This window comes from Botryllus schlosseri, chromosome 9 (assembly GCF_051294905.1).
Source record: "Botryllus schlosseri isolate E-star chromosome 9, Bs_hap1, whole genome shotgun sequence".
Classification (NCBI taxonomy): domain Eukaryota; kingdom Metazoa; phylum Chordata; class Ascidiacea; order Stolidobranchia; family Styelidae; genus Botryllus; species Botryllus schlosseri.
Window position 1 is genome coordinate 23,364,743 of NC_137244.1, and position 23,076 is coordinate 23,387,818.

At 42.3% G+C, this 23,076-nt stretch overlaps 4 protein-coding genes across 4 annotated transcripts in view; 3 read left to right on the forward strand and 1 right to left on the reverse strand.

Annotated features, from left to right (window-relative positions):
• LOC145446003 (uncharacterized) overlaps nt 1-2,451 on the reverse strand; it is a 30,941-nt gene extending 28,490 nt beyond the window's left edge. The window contains exons 1-2 of the mRNA XM_080324187.1: nt 2,138-2,451; nt 870-941 (exon numbers count right to left, since the gene is read on the reverse strand). Coding sequence (XP_080180313.1) covers nt 870-941; nt 2,138-2,331 — 266 coding nt within the window. The 5' untranslated portion in view covers nt 2,332-2,451. The remainder of the gene's footprint in view (nt 1-869; nt 942-2,137) is intronic.
• A 241-nt stretch (nt 2,452-2,692) lies between these two features.
• LOC145445992 (putative ATP-dependent RNA helicase DDX47) lies at nt 2,693-8,333 on the forward strand. The gene is made up of 8 exons (XM_080324175.1): nt 2,693-3,066; nt 4,469-4,667; nt 4,729-4,856; nt 5,990-6,197; nt 6,264-6,373; nt 6,486-6,694; nt 6,861-6,939; nt 7,640-8,333. The coding sequence occupies exons 1-8, from the start codon at nt 2,803-2,805 to the stop codon at nt 7,841-7,843; spliced, it is 1,401 nt and encodes a 466-aa protein (XP_080180301.1). The 5' UTR covers nt 2,693-2,802; the 3' UTR covers nt 7,844-8,333.
• Nucleotides 8,334-10,584: 2,251 nt separating this feature from the next.
• On the forward strand, nt 10,585-13,896 carry LOC145445984 (maternal embryonic leucine zipper kinase-like). Its single transcript, XM_080324164.1, has one exon. It carries the CDS (start codon nt 11,662-11,664, stop codon nt 13,636-13,638), a length of 1,977 nt encoding a protein of 658 aa, XP_080180290.1. The 5' UTR covers nt 10,585-11,661; the 3' UTR covers nt 13,639-13,896.
• A 6,193-nt stretch (nt 13,897-20,089) lies between these two features.
• LOC145445972 (major vault protein-like) lies at nt 20,090-23,076 on the forward strand. The gene has a single exon (XM_080324142.1). The coding sequence runs from the start codon at nt 20,244-20,246 to the stop codon at nt 22,872-22,874; it is 2,631 nt and encodes an 876-aa protein (XP_080180268.1). The 5' UTR covers nt 20,090-20,243; the 3' UTR covers nt 22,875-23,076.

Genomic DNA, 23,076 nt, shown 5'->3' on the forward strand with positions numbered 1-23,076 from the left:
CAATCTACTCTCACTTGATAGGCATCCGAACTCGACCATAACCGTACAACTAGAGCATTAATCCCTCCTGCACAGCTACAATTTGACCATCCTGCACAAGCTTGTGAAAACTACCGAAAACAGTAAAGTAAACTTCCGTTTGATGAAACGGATATGTTAGTCCACGTCAATGTCATGTCAGATAAAAACCATCTCAAATATGTAGCATGTTTTTCCTGCAGATGAGAAAGAATTGGCGAAATATTGCAACAAATGCAGTTGTCATCACTCATCAGTGTCAGATCAGCCAGTGCTTATTATAACATGACTCATGACTGTATCTATATGTATGCAGTGTTAGGAATCAGATAGCTGCAAGAAGGCCAGACAGAAGTCGATTCATATAAGGATCAATATGGGTTGGGAGGAGCAGTGTGAAATGACTGAACATGCAATCTTAGGCATCAGATAGCTGCGAGAATATGATAGTCTCACGGAGTCACTAGTGAAAGGATTTAGCTATCGACCAGCTTCTCGAGATACCAGACGCCATGTAGCTGTTGGCGTTGGAATAAACGGGATGACAAACGCTATGTAGCTACTCGCCATGTCAAAATACCAGATGCCAAACACCGTGTAGCTACTTGGCGTCTCAGAATTCCAGTGTCTGTGCAGGTTCAACCCCAACTAGTGGACAAGCAGTGAATATTTCAGTACTCGATTCCAATTCGAACACTCAGTCATTGTGCCTAGCCATAATTACTATGTACAAACAGGGTCGCTCGTTTCTGGCGGCAGTGGGTGTCAAGTAGTGATGATATTACTGTTACGGTATGTCATTACTCAAATTTAATATGAATAGTATATGTATAAAAATTTAACCATGATACCTGTGGAGGTACCGGAAGGTGTTCCTGTCCTCCGATTTAGGTGGACCGTCGAATCTCTCACACTTGCAGTACCTGTAAATTGAGAATAAATTGACAGGGAACGCCTATTACAAAGGCGACCAAATATTTTCTCAACTAATGATGAAGTCAGAAGATTGGTCCATTGACCGAAATCAGTGATAAAACACCCAACAAGCGACAATTCTTGAGTTGTTCAGTTCAAAACTTGCATCATAGATCTTTATTAGGAGCGAAAAATAGTATCTTGAAGTGATCACCACTAAATAGATGAAGAGCTTCTTGGAGGTACAGAACTTCAATATACAATTAAATAGTATATTCATATTGACGCTGACGGTTACCCCTGACGAGAGTCAGCCGAAAATATTCGGGTTCATTTCAATATGAATATACTACTTAATCACTAAATAGATGATGCCAAGCAGATTGGTTACAGACTGGTAGTTTACAATCTGGACGCTACAGCCCCTATACAGTTCCTGGAAACCTGGATAGTAACTTCAGTGATACAGAATACTGTTCGCTAATATTATTTGGTTAACTTACTACAGAATTCTCAAATTAATTGGTGGTTATCTAACAATCAGGACTGTGGATGGCTATGTTTGTGATCTGAATTTATTCATGGGAATGTCACTTCCAAGGGAGTTCATTTCTAGTTAATGATCAAGAAGACATTGGATATGAAAAATGCATTGTTATACTGGCGTGTCCATGTCGGACATTCTCTCTGATCAAACACCGTGTCGTGTACTCCAAGATTTCAAGGCACGCAGTATCGGGCACGGCAAATTCGCTCATGATTTTAGTAGCCAACTTTTTTTTAGTTGCAGGCCTACTGTACCGTATCTTACACATTTTTCAGATTTTTCCGATGTAGACCCCTAAATACCTATAGGCCTATGCAATAGAAAATATTGTGTTGGACTGATAAATGAGCAATTAGAGGCAGGGAATGTCTGAAAAAAATCAGGGAGTTTGAAAGGGATGACTACGCAAGCACCTAATACCCATGGATACGATTACATCACTGTCTTAACCGCACCAAGACTAGTCTCTGGCTCTCTACTACAGCAAGAATAATTATGGTGGTCGTTGTGATTGTGAAAATATACAAAAAATTTGCACCAATATTGATCAATAAATTCCCTCACAGAGCCATGTCATATCCCGAAAAGAGCCATATATGGATCGCGAGCCATACCGGTATAGGTTCCTGACCCTTGGTTAATATATACCCATGTTACCTATATAAACACCGGTATGAGGTCTTCTTATTCGATTTCGTCGGTGAGGAGGCGGTCTCGACCCACCCGGCCCACCCTCCTCGGTCTGTGGGCCCTTGCACGTCCACCACCACCTCTTCTTGGCATATTACCGGCGATCGGGCTATCGCACTATCGACGTGCTGGTGCAATTTAACATGGCGAGAACTCCTCATTTCCTTATATTGGTCACAGACCTTATACTACACAGTCATACAATACACATACCTGACATACGCCTATACATACGCCAACGCAATCACCTTTGTTTTGTTGTTGCAAATATATGGTTCCGCCTGGCTGCATTATTCATGATTTGATTCATAATGAGCACCGAACACTAGTGCTCATAATATATCCTATTATCCGTCCAAATAGCGATTACTTTCATCATTAGTTTTGTGAACGAAAATTTCGACTCTGCTATCTGCATTACTGTATCTGATATGCCATTCGTAACGGCCATCCAAGGACATTGGGTTGTTAGATCCGTATACTGAAATACAGAAGTCCGGATTTGGCTTATAGGCTATCCATATTCAGTCGGAGTAAAATCACACGTTGCCTTGCTTTGCTACTGCGCTATACGCTGTGCTATATACGCTGTGTTTGCGGAGTCTTTCCCCTCTCTTCGCATACTTGAAAGGATGGAAGCTAGTGGTATCGACACCAGTGAAAACCAAGAAGAGATTGAAGCTGTATCGGAGCTGCTGCAGAATGATGCTGATGTCACATTTAAATCTCTCGGCTTGAAGGACGTCCTGTGTGAAACCTGCGAAGAGCTGAAATGGAAGACCCCGTCAAAAATACAGCAGGAATCCATCCCGGTTGCCATTGAAGGAAAAGATGTCATAGGTCTTGCAGAAACGGGTTCTGGAAAAACAGGGGCATTCTGCTTACCAATCCTACAAGTAAGTCAAATTGTGCTCAGCTTCACTATATAACGTTACCCAGTCTATCCACTTATCCAGTGTGTATACGTGCAGTATACTGGAAAATAATATATTAAATGACCAGGACCATAATTCGAAATACTTGTAAACAGTTTAATTCGAAAGCAGCTTGCATACTAATTATGGAACTACCGTAGTAAAAACACCCTTGAAGACTTGATAACTACATTAACTGGCATTATCGCAATCGATTGAACAGGGTTGAATCAATGTATACCTTTTCTGCATGTAATTGTGTGTGATGGTAATCTTTTGCGCGTAACAGATCCGATTTTGTGACGTGATGAGACTAGAATTGGGTTATTATCCAGAGTGGAATCGGTGGCAACGACACGCAAGCATTTATATCTGATCACGCCGATTAATAAATTATGCTGATGTCACACAGCGATATCAGAGTCCAGATCCAGAATAAGGCGCTTGCGCTTTACAATAAACTCAAGCAAGCGTGGCATTTGCGTAACAGTGAATATACGTCCGGTCCGGTCCTACCAGGTCTATTTTAGCACATTGTGTCGTTTAATAAGTAATTCAGTATTGAATCAGAGTGAAAAATATTTCCGTCACACGGATGAAATTTTCCAATCCCCCGAGAAATCCGTCTGTCACGCACAACATGTTGTCAAAAACAACCACTGATTCCATTCTGGGTTATTATTTCTCTGTGAAATCTGTCTTAAGAGTCTGAATATAACATCTTGATTCCTCACTGAGTGAACAGCAGGTCAGCAGTCCGGTTGTAATTATTCCTTGTTTCTAATAGTAGGCTACTGGTATATTTCTCATAAAAATTTATCTGATTGATTGCTTATGTGAAACGTCGAGCTCGCTGAGAACCGAAATTTCTGCAAAACTTGAGACGTCAATTTGGGATTCGTTTCTATGCACACAGTTTGATTCAAAATGAACCAAAATTCCACAGAGCCAGGATTGACAGCAACGACACGCGCGATTTTCCGTCTAATAAATAATTGTTCTGTGCAAAACATTGCCGAGAACAACCAACGTTTCCAGTCTCTCCAGAAAGTAGGCTAATTTCGGCACTTCTGAGAAATTTTTAAAAGTTCTTCTAATGACACTGGGCTACAATTATGGATTATGTTAGTGAATGTTCTTCACTACTTCTGATTTGGTTGAGGGCTCACTAGCATGCAGTCCCACACTGTCGAGAGAAAAGGGGCATGATGTCTGAGGTGAGACGTGAAGGAGCGGTGATGTGGAGACTTCAAAAACCATACTTCCTTCTGCTAAATGCAGAATGTGGAGACTTCAAAAATCTTACTCCTTAAATGCAGAATGTACACAGTATTGAGACTAACACTCGATAGGGATCATATTCTCTGCAAATATTTTGTTACAGGCTCTCCTTGACACTCCTCAGAGAATATTTGCGCTCGTGCTGACCCCCACACGCGAGTTGGCATTTCAAATCGACGAACAGTTCAAAGCGCTCGGCTCCGCTATCGGTATAAAAACAGCTGTCGTGGTTGGTGGCGTGGATATGATGGGACAGTCAATAATGTTGGCAAAGAAGCCCCACATAGTTATTGCCACACCAGGTAATTTCGCCTATGACTGAAATATTTTTAATGTTTCATGTGGTGCCGAACTGTATTTCAGGGAGGTTGATCGATCATCTTGAAAAAACAAGGGGATTTACGTTGCGCACCGTGAAATTTCTTGTCATGGACGAAGCTGACAGAATTTTGAACATGGACTTTGAAGCTGAAGTTGATAAGATTTTGAAGGTACAATGAATTTTCGTTATGTTGTTGATTATATGAAGTCTATGTAAATTTTGAATAAAATGTCACCGATAAACCGGCCGAGAATTACAAAATCACGATTTAAATTTCAGAGGTGGTCAGTAATGAAGTACTTTTACTTTTTAGAGTAACCCTATCAAGTGTGTTACCTACTTTTTATGTTATGGATTTTAAAAGGCATAAAGTGAAATTGTCACTGTATCATTGAACAACAACGGCACGGCATATATTTTCAGTTATTGTTCACATTTGTAGTGTCATCAGTAGGGCAAGTTTTTTGTTACACTTAAATCCGTGGAAAGTTGCATTTCTTTTTTACAAAAGTTGCACTAAATGACAACATTTTGGTCGGTGGACTAAAAAAAATGAAAAAAAAAGGTCAACTTTCCGGCTCAGCTCCCAAAATACCCGTTACAGCGTTCCTTCAGTGCTGATTTACGGTATTTCAGTCGAATTTGGCCGTGTATTTCACCAAAATTCTCGAAAAACAGTGACATAATCAAGCGATCTATTTACATATACTGTCAAATATTTCCAGTAAAAAGTGCATGAAAAATCATAAAAGTTTCATGAAAAATCGAAAAAGTTGCAAAAAGTTACACTACAAGATTCCTTCAAACAGCTTAAAACAGCATTCTACATAACTTCCGAGCATTTAGGAAGCTGCCGGAAGCTGTAAAAAAAAGGTGCAAAAACTTGCCCTAGTCATCAGTCATTTTGCATAAGCTGAAAAGTGGCATTTTGCATGTCCCGAATGTAACCAACTCTATTTAACTGCTAGAACTCTAGAAGCATACGGCCCCTCGACCAAAGTTGCAGTACTTTCCATACCTTTCATTTTCTACTTCCAAGTAGTTTATACACGGTCTTGTAAATTCATACTCCTACTTGTAATTGAGTTGAAATTTACAGCGTTACTTCTACGTCTACTTGAGTAGCAACGCTGACTAGGCCCTGCCTAATTACCACCTCTGATTAATTTCACAGTCAATATCGTGGGTCACCATTTTGTTTTGCATTACCGGTCTGTTCTATTTGATTGTCTGTACTGCTTTTGATTTCTGGTTGTTATTGTTGCGTATAGACGGTTGCTGAAAAATCACTTATTTAATTAGGTGATTCCAAGGGAGAGGCAAACATTCCTCTTCTCCGCTACTATGACCAAAAAAGTGAAAAAGCTTCAGCGTGCGGCGTTGAGAAATCCTGTGAAATGCGCCGTCAATACGAAGTATCATACAGTCGATAAGTTGCAACAATATTATATATTTATTCCCGCCAAGGAAAAGGATAGCTATCTAGTCTCGGTGCTAAATGAGCATGCAGGTATTGTATATATTTGTACGAGTTGTTTGTAGTTAGCAATTCACCAGTTGATCAATCATTTTACAGGCAACTCCTTCATTGTATTCTGCAGCACTTGTGCCAATACGCAAAGAACAGCTCTATTATTACGCAGTCTTGGGTTTGCCGCGATACCTTTACACGGTCAAATGCCACAGGTTAGTTAAATCTTGTTAATGGGATCCTGTGATTAGCAAATGTGAGGAGCTGCCATTACGTTATCTATTTTGCTACTATGTAATTAAGCTGACTGTGTGCTCTTCCTTTCAGCCTAAGCGGCTCGGTGCGCTTAACAAATTTAAAAGCAAATCAAGCTCAATTTTACTGGCAACCGATGTCGCTAGCCGAGGACTTGATATACCCCACGTGGATTTTGTGATCAATTTTGACATTCCGACGCATTCTAAAGATTACATTCACAGAGTGGGCCGCACAGCCCGAGCAGGAAGAGCGGGAAAGTCGATCACATTTGTCACGCAGTAAGTTTGATTTCCTTTCATTTTTAATCAGCTCGTCACAAATGATCTTTCTTCAAATTGTCCAATGTCCATCCGTGATAGGCTGTCTGCAAAATCAGCATTCAATGATACATTTTTTCATCGCTAATGTTGGTAACTGAGCTGTTGAAAATCTTTTGTCATGCAGGTATGATGTTGAGCTTTATCAAAGGATAGAACATCTGATTGGCAAAAAGTTACCTCTGTACGAGACTCGTGAAGATGAGGTAAGTTTATATAATTATGGCGATCATGTTTCGTTCGTTACGTCAGCAATGTTTTAGCAATGCCGATCATCAACAGTAGGAATTTCTCTGCCAACTTTCATTGGGTCCTTTACCTGATCCCTATGCCATAGCCATTTCAGTGGCAGTTGGTCCTGTGCCTGGCATTATTCCCATTCTAAAAATGTACAGATATGAATGCTGAAAGTCTTGCTGTTGTCTAATTGTCTTCCAATATGCAACATCACATTACAACTACTTGGGTAGCTTGCAGCAAATTTTGAATTGAAGTCCCAAATACTGGATTTGGAATAGGAATGCATGTTTGGCAGTATAACTTTGGCGTGGCAATGTTGCTGGTGTTACTGCAATATAACGAAGGAAATTCGGCTTGGTCATCGATTGGTTACGCACAAAATAGTGTGATACATCTTTGCGACTAATGCAAAATGACTAACGGAGCTACCAATAGGCGTAGCCTAAAAAGTATGCCACAATGCAGAGATCATTTTGCCATTCTGTTATGCCATTTCTCTTGCAAAAGTGACGCAAACTTGGTAAAATCCACAACAGTAGTTTGCTTCCAAAATTGACACGTGGAAGTGGCAAAAAAGCATACCTACTTGACTAAGTGGTGACCGTATGCAAGACATACTCCGATAGTCTGAAATTGTTGAGCTACTATTGTTTACGCTTTTCGCAGGTAAATGTGCTCAAAGAGAGAGTGTCTGAGGCTCAGCGGCTGGCGCGGATGGAAATTAAAGAGCAACAGCAGAATAAGAAGGACAGGTCAAGCCGCAAGAGAGACTTTGACGGGGACGATACTGAAGAGACCTATGCTAAGGGCGGTGGATTTGTGAAAAATTTCAAAGCGGGTAAAGGGGGAAAGAAAAAGTTCAAGAGATGATGGCGATGGACGAGGCCTTTTATAATGCTTTGATCCAAGCAGGGATTTGGTCTGGAATTGATCTGGACACTCTCGAAATTTTCAAATCTGGTTATTTTTTCGGTGATTCGTCGCATGATGACAAACGCCTGCAGAAAATCTTCGCTGGTTGTACATTCGGTCTATACTATTATCTTGCTGAAATTTGGATAGTTGCTAGTTTAAAGCTACTTTTTCTTGATTTTGATAGAGAAATGCAATGAGTGAATGCATGTTTACGGAATACATGCTCCACTATATGTTGTAGAAAGCGATTGTTTCCGCTTCCTGATGTGATTGTCAATCACAGGCAGGCAACATGAACACTGAACAGGGAAATCACCGGCGCACGCTACTCATGAATGGTCAGCTCACGTTTGGTCCAGCATTGATTGCGAACTACACATTTCTTTATCGGGTATCCACGCTGTCATTTCCATTCAATGAAGTCCTGATTAAAATGAAGGGCGAATATGCGTATATATGGAAGATTTCAGAAGTAATTAACGACATGGATATCTAGATAGCGGGTTGTGAGAAAGCTTTAAGGATCGTTGGTTGATGAGAAAAGTAGGTATTTAGATACGCGTCCGTGTATATGTGACGTTGTGAATTCGTACATCATCTGGCCGCTGTTACTGTGGCCGGCATGTTGATGGTTACGCCGAGTTGCTCAATCGAGACTGCCATGATGTATTTGGATAGATTACCAACAGTCATTGATGTAAATGTGTTATATATTAATGACCAAGTAGTACATGATTCGAATTGGCGGCGAACCGATTAGATCGTCCGTTGTATATTTTTGTCCTTCATGTCTTTGCGACATATACGCCGACTCGTATACATTTCACACGATCTGTGCAAATGCATGCCGTGACTACATGGTGTGCATATGGCGCTGGACAAGGAAAGTACAGAAATAGTCATACATCCCCCTCTTATCCCTGTAATGCTGAGCGCCAAGTGGGGACGCCATAAATACGAGCTTTGCTGATCAGTAGAGCAAGTTTTTGCACCTTTTTTCAACAGATTCCGACACCTTAAATACTCAGAACTGACGTCATGGCGTTTTAAGCTGTTTGGAGGATTATTATATTGCAACTTTTTTCGATTTTTCTGGCAAATTTTCGCATGTTTTCTTTTTTCATGCAACCAACTTTTTACTGGAAATATCTGTCACAACATGGAAATAGATCGCTTGATTATTTCCCTGTTGTTTAGATTCGAGGTCCTTTCTGATTTGACGTACATTCAGGCTAGGCCGCCGAAAAATATATTTTCACTGAGTAAATTTTTTCAGGCTATTGATTTTGAAAGGCTTGGAGGTACAAAACTACCGGCTATTGATTTTGTAGTAATCGCCGACACTGAGTTTTGCTACAGTGCCATGGATAAGGATCGATTCGAGCAGCCTATCTCAGACCTATCTCGACTTGACTCGAGTCAAAACTATAAAACTGATATTGACTTGTGACTCGGAGCTTTGTGACTTGGTTACAACCCCGGTCTTTGGTCTAACTATAGATCACTGGTAATCGATGAAAATATAAAATCCGACGCTTACTACCATTGCACATTGTGTGTCTTGAGCTGATGAAAATATAAACCCCTACGAATACTTTTGTTCCTGCTTCGGGCACCCGGTGTACTCTTCCCACTCGTTCTCGCCCATCTTAAAATTGGGACTGCAATCGTTGGCTAGCGTTCATCATCTTCATTGGCTTACCATAAGCAACAAAAAACAGATATCAGCGCGAAAACAATGAAGATCAAACTATAGTATACCGTATACCCAATCATCAGTACGCACACGATATTATCATTGCAGTTCGGTTGATTACGGCGGGGGAGATAGCGTAGTGATGACGATAAGCGCCTGCGGCCCGGGTTCGATTCCGCAACGGAGGTAATTCTGGGCTCCTCTTCCCCCGCGTTGCTGTTCTTACAAAAAATCACAGAAAAGAGTGCACTTACGCTTACAAGGAATGGAAAGGGCCGCGGAATAGAGACAAACGTCGCAGAAAGAACTGCGACGTCGGGCACTAGGCCGAGGCGGATGCCAGTTCAGGAGACCGGAATTGGTCGTTCGGCATCCTATCTGTTCATCACATCGCATTGCACATTGTGTGTGTCTTGTTCAGATAAACATATAATCTGAGGATTATTTTATCTCTACCGACGTTGACTTTAAAATGGAAAAGTGGTGATTCCATTCAAATTAAATTATTCAATAAGAGCCATAACTACTTAACCATGAATAGCTGTAGCCATCCGCGTAGCTTTCAAGTCTTGTTATTGGTTGAGAATGACAATAATAAGCCCTACGGTTTCCTATTCCTAGTTGATACTGCATGATCAATAAAAGCGAGGACGTGTGCGACTATTGAGATTATAGATCTATTAGATCTATAGTGCGACATGTTTTAGAGAAATCTGAGGGTACTCTTATATGTACATTGTTCAGTTTCATGTAGTGCTGAAATAGCTCGAAGCGGTCGCGATCTCCATTTCTCGTGCAACAATTTCAGGGTGTCAAGCTTGTGATCAGCCTAGTTCTGGTTGCATTCATATACGGTACTTTCCTCCTATAATCTGGAGGTGTGACACACTGTGACTGCGTGATAATCCTGCCAATTTCGTAAAGTGCTTCTGGCCATCAGATGTTGGCCATCATGTGTTGTCGATCACAGCCATCTTATTTGAGGGCACTGGAAAATGAAGACGGGATGTGGATTTTGCATTGTAAATATTAAATTATCAAACGCTTATATTGGAAATGAACTGTCATAACTGTGTTGACCTTACCCCGTGTTACTGAATCCAAAAATACAGCTTTTAGGCCTAGACCAGAGGTGGACAATTACTCTTTCAGGATGGCCAATAATTTGCAAATGATAGGTTGGCGTATTATCTTTCTAAATCGAAAATAGTCAATCAAATTGAAATTGCTAACACATGCTGCTAGCAGTGTTAAGTGCATACATTATAATGAGAAAGTGTCATTCAATGTCGTTTTATTCAATAAAAATGTATTTGGGATATTACAAAGCTGGTCTTGGTCCCAAGCCGTGTCCAGCTTGGTGGTTAGCCTTGTTGTTTTGAGAGCTTCGCTGGCTGCTGGCAGGTGTTCTGAAATTCGCGCTCACTTGTGATCAGCCGAGTATCTGCATGTCACTGCGTTTTCGCATAATGCCGACTCAAATTATATTCCTAAACACGTTCACCTACTCACCACAACAAACGCTGTTTTAAATGTGGAAACGTGTGTTTTGACTTGAATTGTTGCGTCACAATTTGCGTAATTATGGTACATGAATAAACAAACAAACAACATTTCCGGTTCACTTTATACACCCTATTCACGCACTATTCAAAACTTGGTTTTATGTTCTAAATTTTAAACAACTTTGCGTGGAGCTGTTGCAATCGACTAAAATGCGTAAATCGGGCCTATACTAACATCTGACCAGCTGATGCGGCCAACTGATGGGCCCTCCTCTCGACATTTATGCTAATCCAAATGTCTGGAATTTAAGATTGGCCACATTAGGGGAGGGGGGTGCTCATCTGGACGCACCATCTGTGCTGAAGTCTGTTTTTACCGCCATTCTCTCTTGTCAATCGCGATCCTTCGTCAACCGACCCTATCGGATAAAATTGGACAACAGTGTTCTAATTGCTTGATTGCGGCACCTGCTCCGACTATATATAGAGAGCTTGGCATGAGAAGATATTTTGCTTTTCTGCAGGTTATTTCCTAATATTTCGATGAAGTAGTCTCACGAGCCGTTCCAAACATGGTCGGCGGAGAAAGCGCCGAGATAACTCGTCGCTATCATGTCAAAGAAACGATCGGCACGGGTGGCTTTGCAAAAGTCAAGCGTGCGATTCACATCGCCACCGGAGAAACCGTGGCGTTAAAAATCATGGATAAAATCTCTCTAGGCGCCGACCTGCCGCGGGTCAAGTTGGAGATCGACGCCATGAAGGAACTTCACCACCAAAACATCTGCCGCTTGTACCAAGTGATAGAAACGCCCCAAAAAATATACATGGTGCTGGAATACTGCAGCGGAGGCGAACTTTTCGATTACATCGTACAAAAAGATCGTCTCAGTGAGTCTGAAGCGAGAGCGTTCTTCCGACAAATCGTAGCTGCTGTCGCGTTCATGCACAGTTTAGGATACGCCCACCGTGATTTAAAGCCTGAAAATCTGCTGATCGACGAAAACCAGAACTTGAAGCTGAGCGATTTCGGTCTATGCGCCAAACCTAAAGGAGGAATGGACAATAACTTACAAACGTGCTGTGGAAGTCCGGCGTACGCAGCCCCAGAGTTGATCGCGGGTAAATCTTACATCGGCAGTGAAGCGGACATCTGGAGCATGGGCGTGTTGCTGTATGCGTTGCTGAATGGGTTTCTCCCTTTTGATGATGATAATATCGGGAAATTATACAACAAAATCCGTTCGGGCAGATACGAAACTCCGGAATGGCTGAGTATGGACAGTGTCGGGTTATTGGATCAACTTTTACAACGCGATCCGAAGATGCGTATCCCTGTTGGTAAACTTCTCGGCCACTGCTGGATGCAGAGAGAATTCGGGCTTCCCGTGCAATGGCAGTCGAAATACAACTTGTCTGCTCTGGACCAAGACGTAGTCACCGAGATGTCGGTACACTGCAAAACGTCCCGCGAGGCTATGAAGGACACGATATTCTGTTGGAATTACGACGAAATCACCGCCACTTACTTGATATTACTCCGTAAAAAAGCCAAGGGCAAGCCAGTCAGGATTATAGCGCCGATTTCGGATCACGTCGGTTGCAGGAAATCGCTTTATTCTCTCCCAGACCAGGTTTGCACTAAAGATACGTTTTATATTGACCTCCACGAAAACAGAAATCATCGATTCTCAACTCCTCCCGCTACTCGAAAATCGTTCTACCAAGCTCTCAACGACAATAGTTCGGGTTTTACCGACGTTTGGAGCTCAACTGATAGTCTTGATACTGAAATCCCGAAGAAAGTTTTGATGCCGATACAGACGAATGGCAATAAACGACGAAAAAATTCAGTCCACCGCAGAACAAAATCGGTCGACGAGAATTTGGATGACTTTCTCAAACCCAAGCTTCCGGTGAAAAAAGAAAGGCCGAGAACCATTTTTCACATGCCCCAGTCTAAAGACATGGGTAGGTCAAAAACGCCGGAAAATCTATGGAGTCCGGGGTACGAATCGGCATTCCACGGCGACGGAGAGAATCCGTTGAGTCCCGAAAGGAGAGCGCAGTCTGTCGACTCCGACTTGAACTCTCGCTTCGAAGAACTGACGCCGAAAAAGAGAAGCAAAGTATTCGGGAGTTTGGAGAGGGGGTTGGATCGCGTTAAAGTTTTGCTTACTCCGAATCGGCGTAAAAATTCGTCCGGTTTTCCTGAACCCAGAAAAGTGAAAGCTTTGTACAACGTATCCACGATTACCAGGTGCGAGCCGTCCGTTCTACTTCAAGAACTGAAGCGTGTCGTGAATGATAAACATTTATCGGTGAAGGAAAATGGGTTCACGCTCAGATGCCAGTCTAAGGATGATTTTGGAAAAGTGTTGCTTGCTTTCGAACTGGAGATTTGCTACGTAGCAGGAAAAGGAAAGGGGCTGATAGCAGCTTCAAAATCGCCGAACGATCTGTCTGGCATTCGCAGGAAACGAATTAAAGGAGACGCGTTTGTGTACAAAAGAATATGTGATTCTATTTTGCAAGATGTCAGCACCTAATCCGTAATTGTTCATACTTATATTGTATTGGTAATTCCGATATGACAATCATCCTGTGAAATGCATAGATAAACTCTAATTAACGTACTTTCTTAATTTTGCCTTCATTTCTACACACCGCCTTTTACGCTGTTACAATTCGTTGAATGTCTGCCAAGCTTATTGATACGCCGTCAAAAATTATGTCGCAATCAATCAGTACACTTGAAACTGCCACTACATGTATTCGGTATCATGGTACATTTTTTGCTTAGATAATCTAGGATAGCATAGTTGAAAGGATATGTCACTTGTAATCTTGGACAGTAAAGAAGATGAATTTGGTATGAGATTATGTGTTCCTGTAGTGTCTGTGTTCTAATCGCAGTGATTTGTATTCAGGATATCAGCATTGCTGATGAATCATCGGAGATGTAAGAGGCTCCTGGTGAAACATGAAGCAGATTTGAGGTAGGGACAATGTCATTCTCTCTACTTAGTTTAATTATATTTCACTTACATGAAAAGGTCCTAGTAATCAATTACTTATTTTTCAAAGTTAAGTCTTTGTCCTACTTTGATAGGACTGCTCTTCGTCCAAAATAGTCTCCAAGTCACCTAAAGATAAATTGGTCTCCACTTCCTGCTATTGTTTTGTAAAATCGGATATGACACGCTACTTCTTGATATAAATAGATATAAATACGTAATTATACTTATACTGTACTGAATACAGTAAATAGTTGAATAGTGACAAATTGCACGTTTGTCGTCACGGCAAGGTGACGTACAGGAAACTCGGAATAACTGGGATTCTAAATGTAGCAGTTACTACTGAAAATAGTTTTGACATATTCTTGCTAGTTTCAATTCAGCAAAATTCAGCTATCATAAGACGGACAAAGAAGTATGTTAGTTTCCATGACATTTCCCTTGTTCTGAAAAAATATTCAACTTATTGTTTTCTAATGAAATGTCGGTTTGATGTCAAGAGCTTTCGTAATAGAAGTGTTTAAAAACCAACAACTTTGGCAAAAAGTAAAGAAACCGTTTTCTTGCTGTTGGTTGCCCTTCAATGCAGCCGAAAATATTGATTGATTTTTTTTCACCGATGCAGCCTGAGTTTCTTTGCATCAATGTTCAAAGCAAGTAGAGCAGTTGTGTTTATATGCAGAATTTATGTCCAAAATTATTTGCGGTTGTGCGTTGTCCAAAGAGTCGGAACAGCTTTATTGTAAAATTGCCGATCATGTTTGTAGACCGCTGTGTTATCATTTGCGTATGCGGCAGTAGCTTTTGTTCAAGACCAGTTTTCATAAATTTTGCACACGGGTCGCCAGCTGTTAGAATTCAGTGGTTCCCAAACTTTTTCGGTGTGAGGGCCAAATTTAGAATTTCAGAGTACGATCGGGGCCGCACGAATACTACGGCTATGAAACGGACCAAAACAGTCATCATGGCTATTTCGGAGTAGTTTTATTGCCCTGGCGAGATTTCAAAACTGTACACTGTTAACCGCTACTTATCTGCTGCATTGGGTGTCCGTTGAGTGAATCAGCTTTTCGCGCCTAAACGCGCGAAGCGCGAGAAATTTCTTTAGTTTCATGACTGAATGGGTCAATATGATCGGGAATTGCATGTATTGCTATCAATTTTCATCCCGTCTCTGTTCACGTAATCTGATTTACCGGTAAAGCTGAGTGAGGTGTGTTTGAAAAGGTATAGGCCCCCTCAATAGTAATTAAACATCTCCGGGGGTATACCCGTTGGCAGGAACGTAACAGCACTTCTTCACGACCCAGGGCTCCCATAGGGTGATAAACTGACCCCGCATCACGTTGTTCGCTTTTGCCACGAAATTAAAGTTGTACTGTTTAGTAAGACTGCGCGCGACGTGCGAATATTTCGATAATTCATGATAAAAATGCTGACTAAGATTGGGAATTGCATGGTTGTCCTCTCTGCCCACGTAATCAGATTTACCGGTAGAGCTGAGTGAGAAGTGTCTTTGAAACTGCAGACCCCGTTAAATTAAACATCTTCGGGCGGGCGGACCCCTAGGTATGACTTTTTTACATGATGCTATTTCGTGACCTCCTCCTGTCTGCTATATCAAAAAATGTAGAACTGCCCAAACCTACTAAACTGAAAGATCACACGATTTCAGATTGGTATTTCTTCACTGGCATATAATTTTCTTTCCTGCGGGATGGTAGCCTATTTGTCTTGCGTGGTTCAGATTGCCAAGACAAGAACATTCGGCGCCAGTCATTTAGGCGCGTATATATGGACAATTAAACCTATTGTATTTTGTATATATAACGACGTTTTTGATATTTCGAAGTTTTTGGTCAGCATAAAGCAGTCCTTTACGGCCAAGGCTTTCTCGCTGCCGATCGTTCTGACACACTTCTTGGAGTCATATGTTACATGGCCTAAAACTTTATATGTCTTGGTGCGTTGTGGTGCGGTCATGGCCAACGCTGACATGCCCATTTCTATAAATCTTGATTATAGGGTACTCTTCCCCAAGAAAAAATACGCAACAGGCGCATTCAGACTGTCCTGTCACATTGTACTCCTTCCTTATTTTTGTCAGATAATGATATTCCCATCGCTATATAACTGTATTACTACGAAGGTTTCAATTGTCATGGATACTTTCTTAACGAAGAGAAATTCCTTCCCTAACCCTAACCCTAACCCAAATTGAAATCGCGCATAGCGCGAAAAATGTTTGAGAAAGTTGCATAAATTTTCCAAAAATACTCTATAATTTATGCTAATTCGTGAAATAATTTTGGGCCCTTTCCGAGCTCGGCCCCCCTCAATTGGGGGTTTGGGGTGCGGCAGTTACGGCCCTGACTATATAGACCTACCACTTATGCTGCTTTTAGCCGGCTAAGCAGTATGCATCTCGTCGTATTCAACCGTGAGTCACGTGTTGCACATCTAGTCATCATAGGGTTACCATACGTCCTCTTTCAAGATGATTTGTCCTCTTTTTTGATTTTTTTTAAATGTGTCCTCGGAGGACGCCCAGATGTCTTCTTTTTTGAGGATTTTCGTCACATATAGGGCCCAATTCGACTGATATACATTAAATCAGCACTGTAGGAACGCTACGGTGGCTATTTCGGGAGCTGGACTGGAAAGTTGACCTTATTTTCAGTCAACCACCTGTTAGTGTGAAAGAAAAACTGTATTTTCCGGGAGTTGAGCCTCTTTTTCTCTTTTAGTCAAGCGACCACGAAGTGGGAAAAATTAACCATTTTTTCAGGATTTTCCTCCGATTTTGAAAGTTATCAATACCTATTTATATCTATAGCTACTGCTCGTTCAACTGAAAGTTAGGGCACATTGCATTGAAACAGCAGTGACGTAACGTTAGCAGTCTATACTCACAACTTTCCTGCAATTCTGTAATCAAAAACTACTGAGGCCAAGCCAAACAAGAGTATTTTATAAATATAAATTTTATTTTTTGTCATAAATCGATTTCTTAATATATTTCGGGGGCTATCTGGGGGCCGCATGCGGCCCTCGTGGCCGCACTTGGGAATCACTGTGTTAGATTATCCTTTCTTCTGTGTCTATGCTCGTTGCTCGTGAAAATTGATTTTTCGGAAACTGATTCATCGTATCTCCGACCAGGCAATCCTGATTCTGCAAACACGAGGACTCTGTAGAGCGGACTGAGTCGTCTGGAACTCACTGGAAGGCTCATTCCACGAACCTGGGTAATACCAGCTGAATGAAGAAAACACTCTGCTGATAACAAAGCAGTGTAGGTGTGAATTTAGAATTTGCTTGAAAGCTGTCACATAACTTGAGTAATTTTGTAACATAGGAGATGATAGAAATGCCTCACAAAGTCACCGACGAAGTCCCGCCGTGCACGCAGATTTTTGATCTTTCATGCTCAAAAATTGTGTTGTGAAGCAATCCTAGAAGAAGAATGTTATTCTGAAGATCTGAAGTTCATATTGGTGTAATTCCGCTTTCGATACTGTTCTTTTTCAACCTGGGAATCTATCTGCACAATCTTCACACTTCGTGCGCTTTTTTATACTTCGATTTTTGCACATATTTTGAAAAAGATGCTGAAGTCACGTTTAGAAATTCGACGTTGTGGGAAAATTGACTGGCACGAGGCGGTATGATGACCTTGCAAGTGTCTCACTGCAGTAATGGCCGCGGCGTAGCGCGGTAGATGATTATGAGGTGGATGAAAATGTGCCTTAAACTAGGGCCTACCCTGAACAGATTACCGTTAGGTGTATAATTCTGGGACATTTTTAAAAATTCAGACGCAGACGAAATTTAGCAGATATTTTATTTTACGTACGAGTAAAAGTAGTGCGGTACAATTCGCTGACTTGCAAAACTACTCGTGGGTACTCGCATCGTCATCATTGTTTTTGTCAAAATTTTCATTCAATCGAAAGACCACACGTTCGCGATATTAGGAAAAGATAGGAAGGTGTCGAAAGGACTTGATTAGTCTTTTAAATCAGGCACCCACCTTGGCATAGGCGATGTAAAGGAGGAGGCATGCACACTGAATGAAAAGTAAAAGAAGATAGATAAAAAAGCAAGCGACAAAAATCAGGTGGCATGTCACGGAAGGCGAGATCGGTCGGGCCGTGGTCCAGTAATATTGAGGATACTGATATTATAATAGGTAAAGAAGTCATTGAAATATTCGAGGCAATGGCCGAAGTGGAACTGATAGATCATGCTATGGAACATTGGTTCTTAACCTTTTCTCACCCCTTTCAAAAATGTGGAGACTCGTAGTTAACAAGACGACAAACGAAACGGAGTTGTATCGGATTTGTTATGAGCTCTCTTTACTGTAATGAAACCGTCATGTTGGGGAATATGCGGCCTAAAATTGCGCACATGCACCACACGACCGCCACATAAATTTCGTTGACCGAGACTTTCTGCAAGTACTGCAAGTAGAGGATATATAGTACTTCGAGGGGTAGAAGTAGACAGTAGCGGGAACAGAAGTCACAATGGAGCAGAGTCAATAGACCCCTTATTTTGATTTATGTGGTTCGTGTTACATGTGCTGAGTTATTTACAACGATGCAAATCATAACGAAAAATACTCATTCCCTTGCCTCGGTCGGTGCTGCGAGAGTAATCGAGATCACTGAAATGAACTGCCTGCGCTTATAACGCCGGACTACGACCCATCCAACCACGGTATTTAAAATTTTCCTACAAAGAATTTTCTTGCCTCTTCATTTAGGCTTGTGCAATGCGTGATACTATATTGATAATATCTCCGCCGTCGCTCTCGTTTTTTTCTGCCGCCGTCGGTTGTGCCTTTCTCGTTGCTTACAGAGCTGCAGTTGTCACTTTAAACGCACCGATTGAACCATATGAGTAATTGCAACAGTGAGCAGAAGCACGGAGGCAGTCATCATGACTCATGAGTCACCTCGGTCCGTTTGTTTTCGATGCTTCTAGGGATAGGTAATCCGCGTAGCTTGAGGGGAAATTTCCAAAATACGCAAGCATGTAACCTACCACTCGAATATATTGATATACAGTATGTCGACAAACAGTACCAGATGTGAGTGAGCTATTTCTCCTTTTATATCTCTATTGTTTAGCTAACCATAGGCAACCTAAACGGTATTGACTAAGCGCCACGTTCAAGATGATAAAAGAAAGTATATATACTGTTAACGGTTTAGTGAATAGGGACCTCTATTCATATAGTCTTTTATGTGGTATATGGTGATCATATTAGCGGTTCCTAGGATTATGGTCTTTTGGAACAGCCTGCAATATATAAGTATAGGTATTGGCGTTTCCTTATGAACAGGCAGAGGCTAGTAACGTGGTGGAGCGGAAGTTGTCTCGGCATTTGACTTCCGCTTCATATCGTGACACGCGTAAGTCAAAACATTATGTGCATTTTATACGGTAGTCGTTACAGCTCGGATGAGCTCTGCTTTGTTATCATTTGTGTGTGAAGTTGCAGAGTTGCACCAACTTGTTGTTATGTTAGTCAGTCAGGGTCAGTTATTTTATTAAAATTTCTATCAGATCGCGATGTAATGAAAAGAAAGGATGGTGTCGAAACGAAGTGGAGTAGTCTTTTTAATCAGACACTCACCTTGAATGTGATAATGTCGGGTAATGTAACGTTTCATGCCAGATCAACTGTCATACATAACTGTGGTCTAGTCTACTTTCTTATCCATAACAACATGACCATCACCAATCAGTGTTCCCCATGAACATGTATAAATTTATGGCGTTTATAATTGAATTAGGGTCAGGGTGTCATAGGAGCATTCTTTACCCTTAGTCCCAACCCTAATCCTACGACACTCCAACCTTTATTATAATTACTAACCCCCAACTAATCTAACTAAACCTCATCCCAACCCTACTCCATCTTAACCTTAACCCTAACGAGCCTAACTAACCCCCAACCCTAATTTAAAGATACCCTAACCCTAAATTTTACTATACCCAACTGCCTAACCCTAAATTTTATTATACCCATCTGCTAACCAGTATAATCCTATATTTTATATTTATTGTAGGCCTACCATACTTCTAGAATACCAGTAGTTCAAAATCCATTGACTGTGAAGATGAACAGGAAAGGCCAATCTGGTTCGGGTAACACATCCGGAGGCGGTGGCTCGGATGACACTCTCATCAGAATCGCACCTTATTACTACGTGCATGTCCTTGACCAAAACACAAATGTTACGCGTTTGGAGATCGGACCGAATACTTACATACGCCAAGACAATGAGCGTATCGTTTTTGGACCGGACCGCATGGTAACTGTACCGCCCCGACATTACTGCGTCATCGAGAACCCCGTTGTCAGAAATAAAGAAGGCGAAGTGCAATGCGACAGGTCTGGACAAGCGAAGCTAAGCTACGCAGATCGCGAGGTCCGCCTTGCTCAAGACCCTTTCCCGTTATACCCTGGTGAAGTTGTGCAAACATCCGTTACTGCTCTACAAGTAGTCCGCGCTGATTCAGCGCTTAGACTTCGAGCGGAACTAGATTTTGACGATGGAGCTGAAAAAAGAGTTGCCGGAGATGAATGGCTGTTTGAAGGCCCCGGGACATATATTCCGCGTAAAGAAGTTGCCGTCGTCGAAACCATTCGCGCTACTGTCATCAGAAAGAACCAAGCCATCAAGTTGCGGGCGCGGAAAGAAACTACCGACAGAGATGGCAAAGAACGGGTCACCGGCGAAGAATGGATCATCAAAAAAGTCGGGGCGTACTTGCCGGGAACTTACGAAGAAGTTGTCAAGCTGGTGGAAGCGTTTGTGCTCACTGAGAAAAAGGCATTGCACATGAGAGCCAACCGTACGTTCACCGATTTCATGGGCGTCAAACGCAAAAACGGTGAAGAATGGCTCATTCAAATGTCTGACACGGAGTCTCACATACCAGATGTGCATGAAGAGGTTCTCGGTGTTGTAGACATCACTACATTAAACAGCCGGCAATACTGTGTAATTCTAGACCCTGTCGCGGACGATGGTTCCAAAAATCAGCTCGGGAAGAGAAAACTTGTGAAAGGCGAAGCGTCATTTTTCCTGAGACCTGGAGAATCTTTTGAGAATGGGATTCAAGACGTGTTTGTGCTTGGAGAAGACCAAGGTTTGATATTACAAGCGACTGAAACCTATTTCGACGAAGCTAATGAAGTACAACGCAAGCCCGGAGATAAATGGATGATTCGAGGACCTTGCGAATACGTACCGCCTGTTGAAGTGCACGTTTTCGCGAAACGATCCGCCATCGCGCTCGATGAAAACGAAGGAATTTACGTTCGTGACATGAAAACTGGAAAAGTGCGTGCCGTGTGTGGTCGTACGTACATGCTGACTCACGACGAGGAGTTATGGGAAAAAGAACTTCCCCCAAGCGTAGAAGGGTTGGTTACATCTGGCATGGATCCATCTGCAGATCGTGGTATGTGGAATAAGTCAGGAGAGAAAGGCACCGGCGACAGGCCACGTAGGAGAGATAAAACAAAAGTAGTGTCGTACCGTGTGCCGCACAACGCCTGTGTTCAAATTTATGACTACAAAGAGAAGAAGGCGCGTGTTATTTTCGGACCCGAGCTCGTGATGTTGAACCCGGACGAGCAATTCACTCAGCTGTCTTTGTCTGGCGGCAAGCCGAAAAGACCGAATACTATTCGAGCGCTCGCGCTGCTACTGGGTCCCGACTTCTGCACTGATGTAATTACCATCGAAACAGCGGATCACGCGCGGCTATCGTTGCAGTTGGCTTACAACTGGTACTTTGAAACGGAGGCAGCTAAAAACAGTCAGGCTGCGGCAGCGAAATTGTTTAGCGTCCCGGATTTTGTGGGAGATTGCTGCAAAGCGATTGCTTCTCGCGTCAGAGGCGCTGTTGCTTCCGTGTCGTTTGACGATTTCCATAAGAACTCGTCCCGCATCATCAGATCTTCTGTGTTCGGAATCGACGAAAACGGGAAAGTCCGTGACAAGTTTTGCTTCGTACAAAACGGACTCACAATCACTTCGATCGATATTCAATCCGTGGAACCGGTTGATCAGAGGACCAGGGATGCTCTTGTGAAATCTGTGCAGCTTGCTATCGAGATCACGACTAATTCGCAGGAAGCTACCGCACGACACGAAGCCGAGCGGGCCGAACAGGAAGCCCGCGGACGACTTGAAAGGCAAAAGATTTTGGATGAAGCGGAAGCCGAACGCTCGAGACGTGATCTTCTTGAGCTACAGTCCTTGAGCGCCGCTATTGAAAGCACAGGGCAAGCCAAAGCAGAGGCGCAGTCACGCGCTGAAGCCGCACGCATTGAAGGACAAGCCGCAGTTGATCAAGCTAAACTCAAATCGGAAGCAGCTAAAATCGAAGCGTCGTCTGAGTTGGAGAGACTGACAGCGGCTAGAGACGCAGAACTACGTTACACGAAAGAACAAGACGAGCTTGAGGTCAGCAAGGAGAAGCAACTCGCCGATATCGAAACCGGGAAGTTCAAGAACATGGTGGACGCGATAGGCACCGAAGCGATATGCAGGATCGCGTCCGCAGGGCCTGACATGCAAGTGAAAATGCTTCAAGGCTTGGGTCTGACTTCCACGCTCATTACTGACGGGAAATCGCCCATCAATCTGTTCAACACCGCCCATGGCTTGATTGGTGGAAGCATGTCGGGGCCGGTTGTGAAGAGGCAAGATTGTCGCGATGAAGACGAGGATTAGATAGTTAGGAGTAGCTTGATAATAATTTTTACACGTTTTATGTACTGGAAGATTTTGTCGTGTTTAACGAGACGTACGACCATGATTTTGCTTACCTTTTCCAATCTTAAGTTCCCCCTACCTAGTAGCCCATCATGTAGTCATTTTGATTTCTTGCACTTTGTAATCCTTGCAAATATATGCAATTGTGAATGAGAATGAA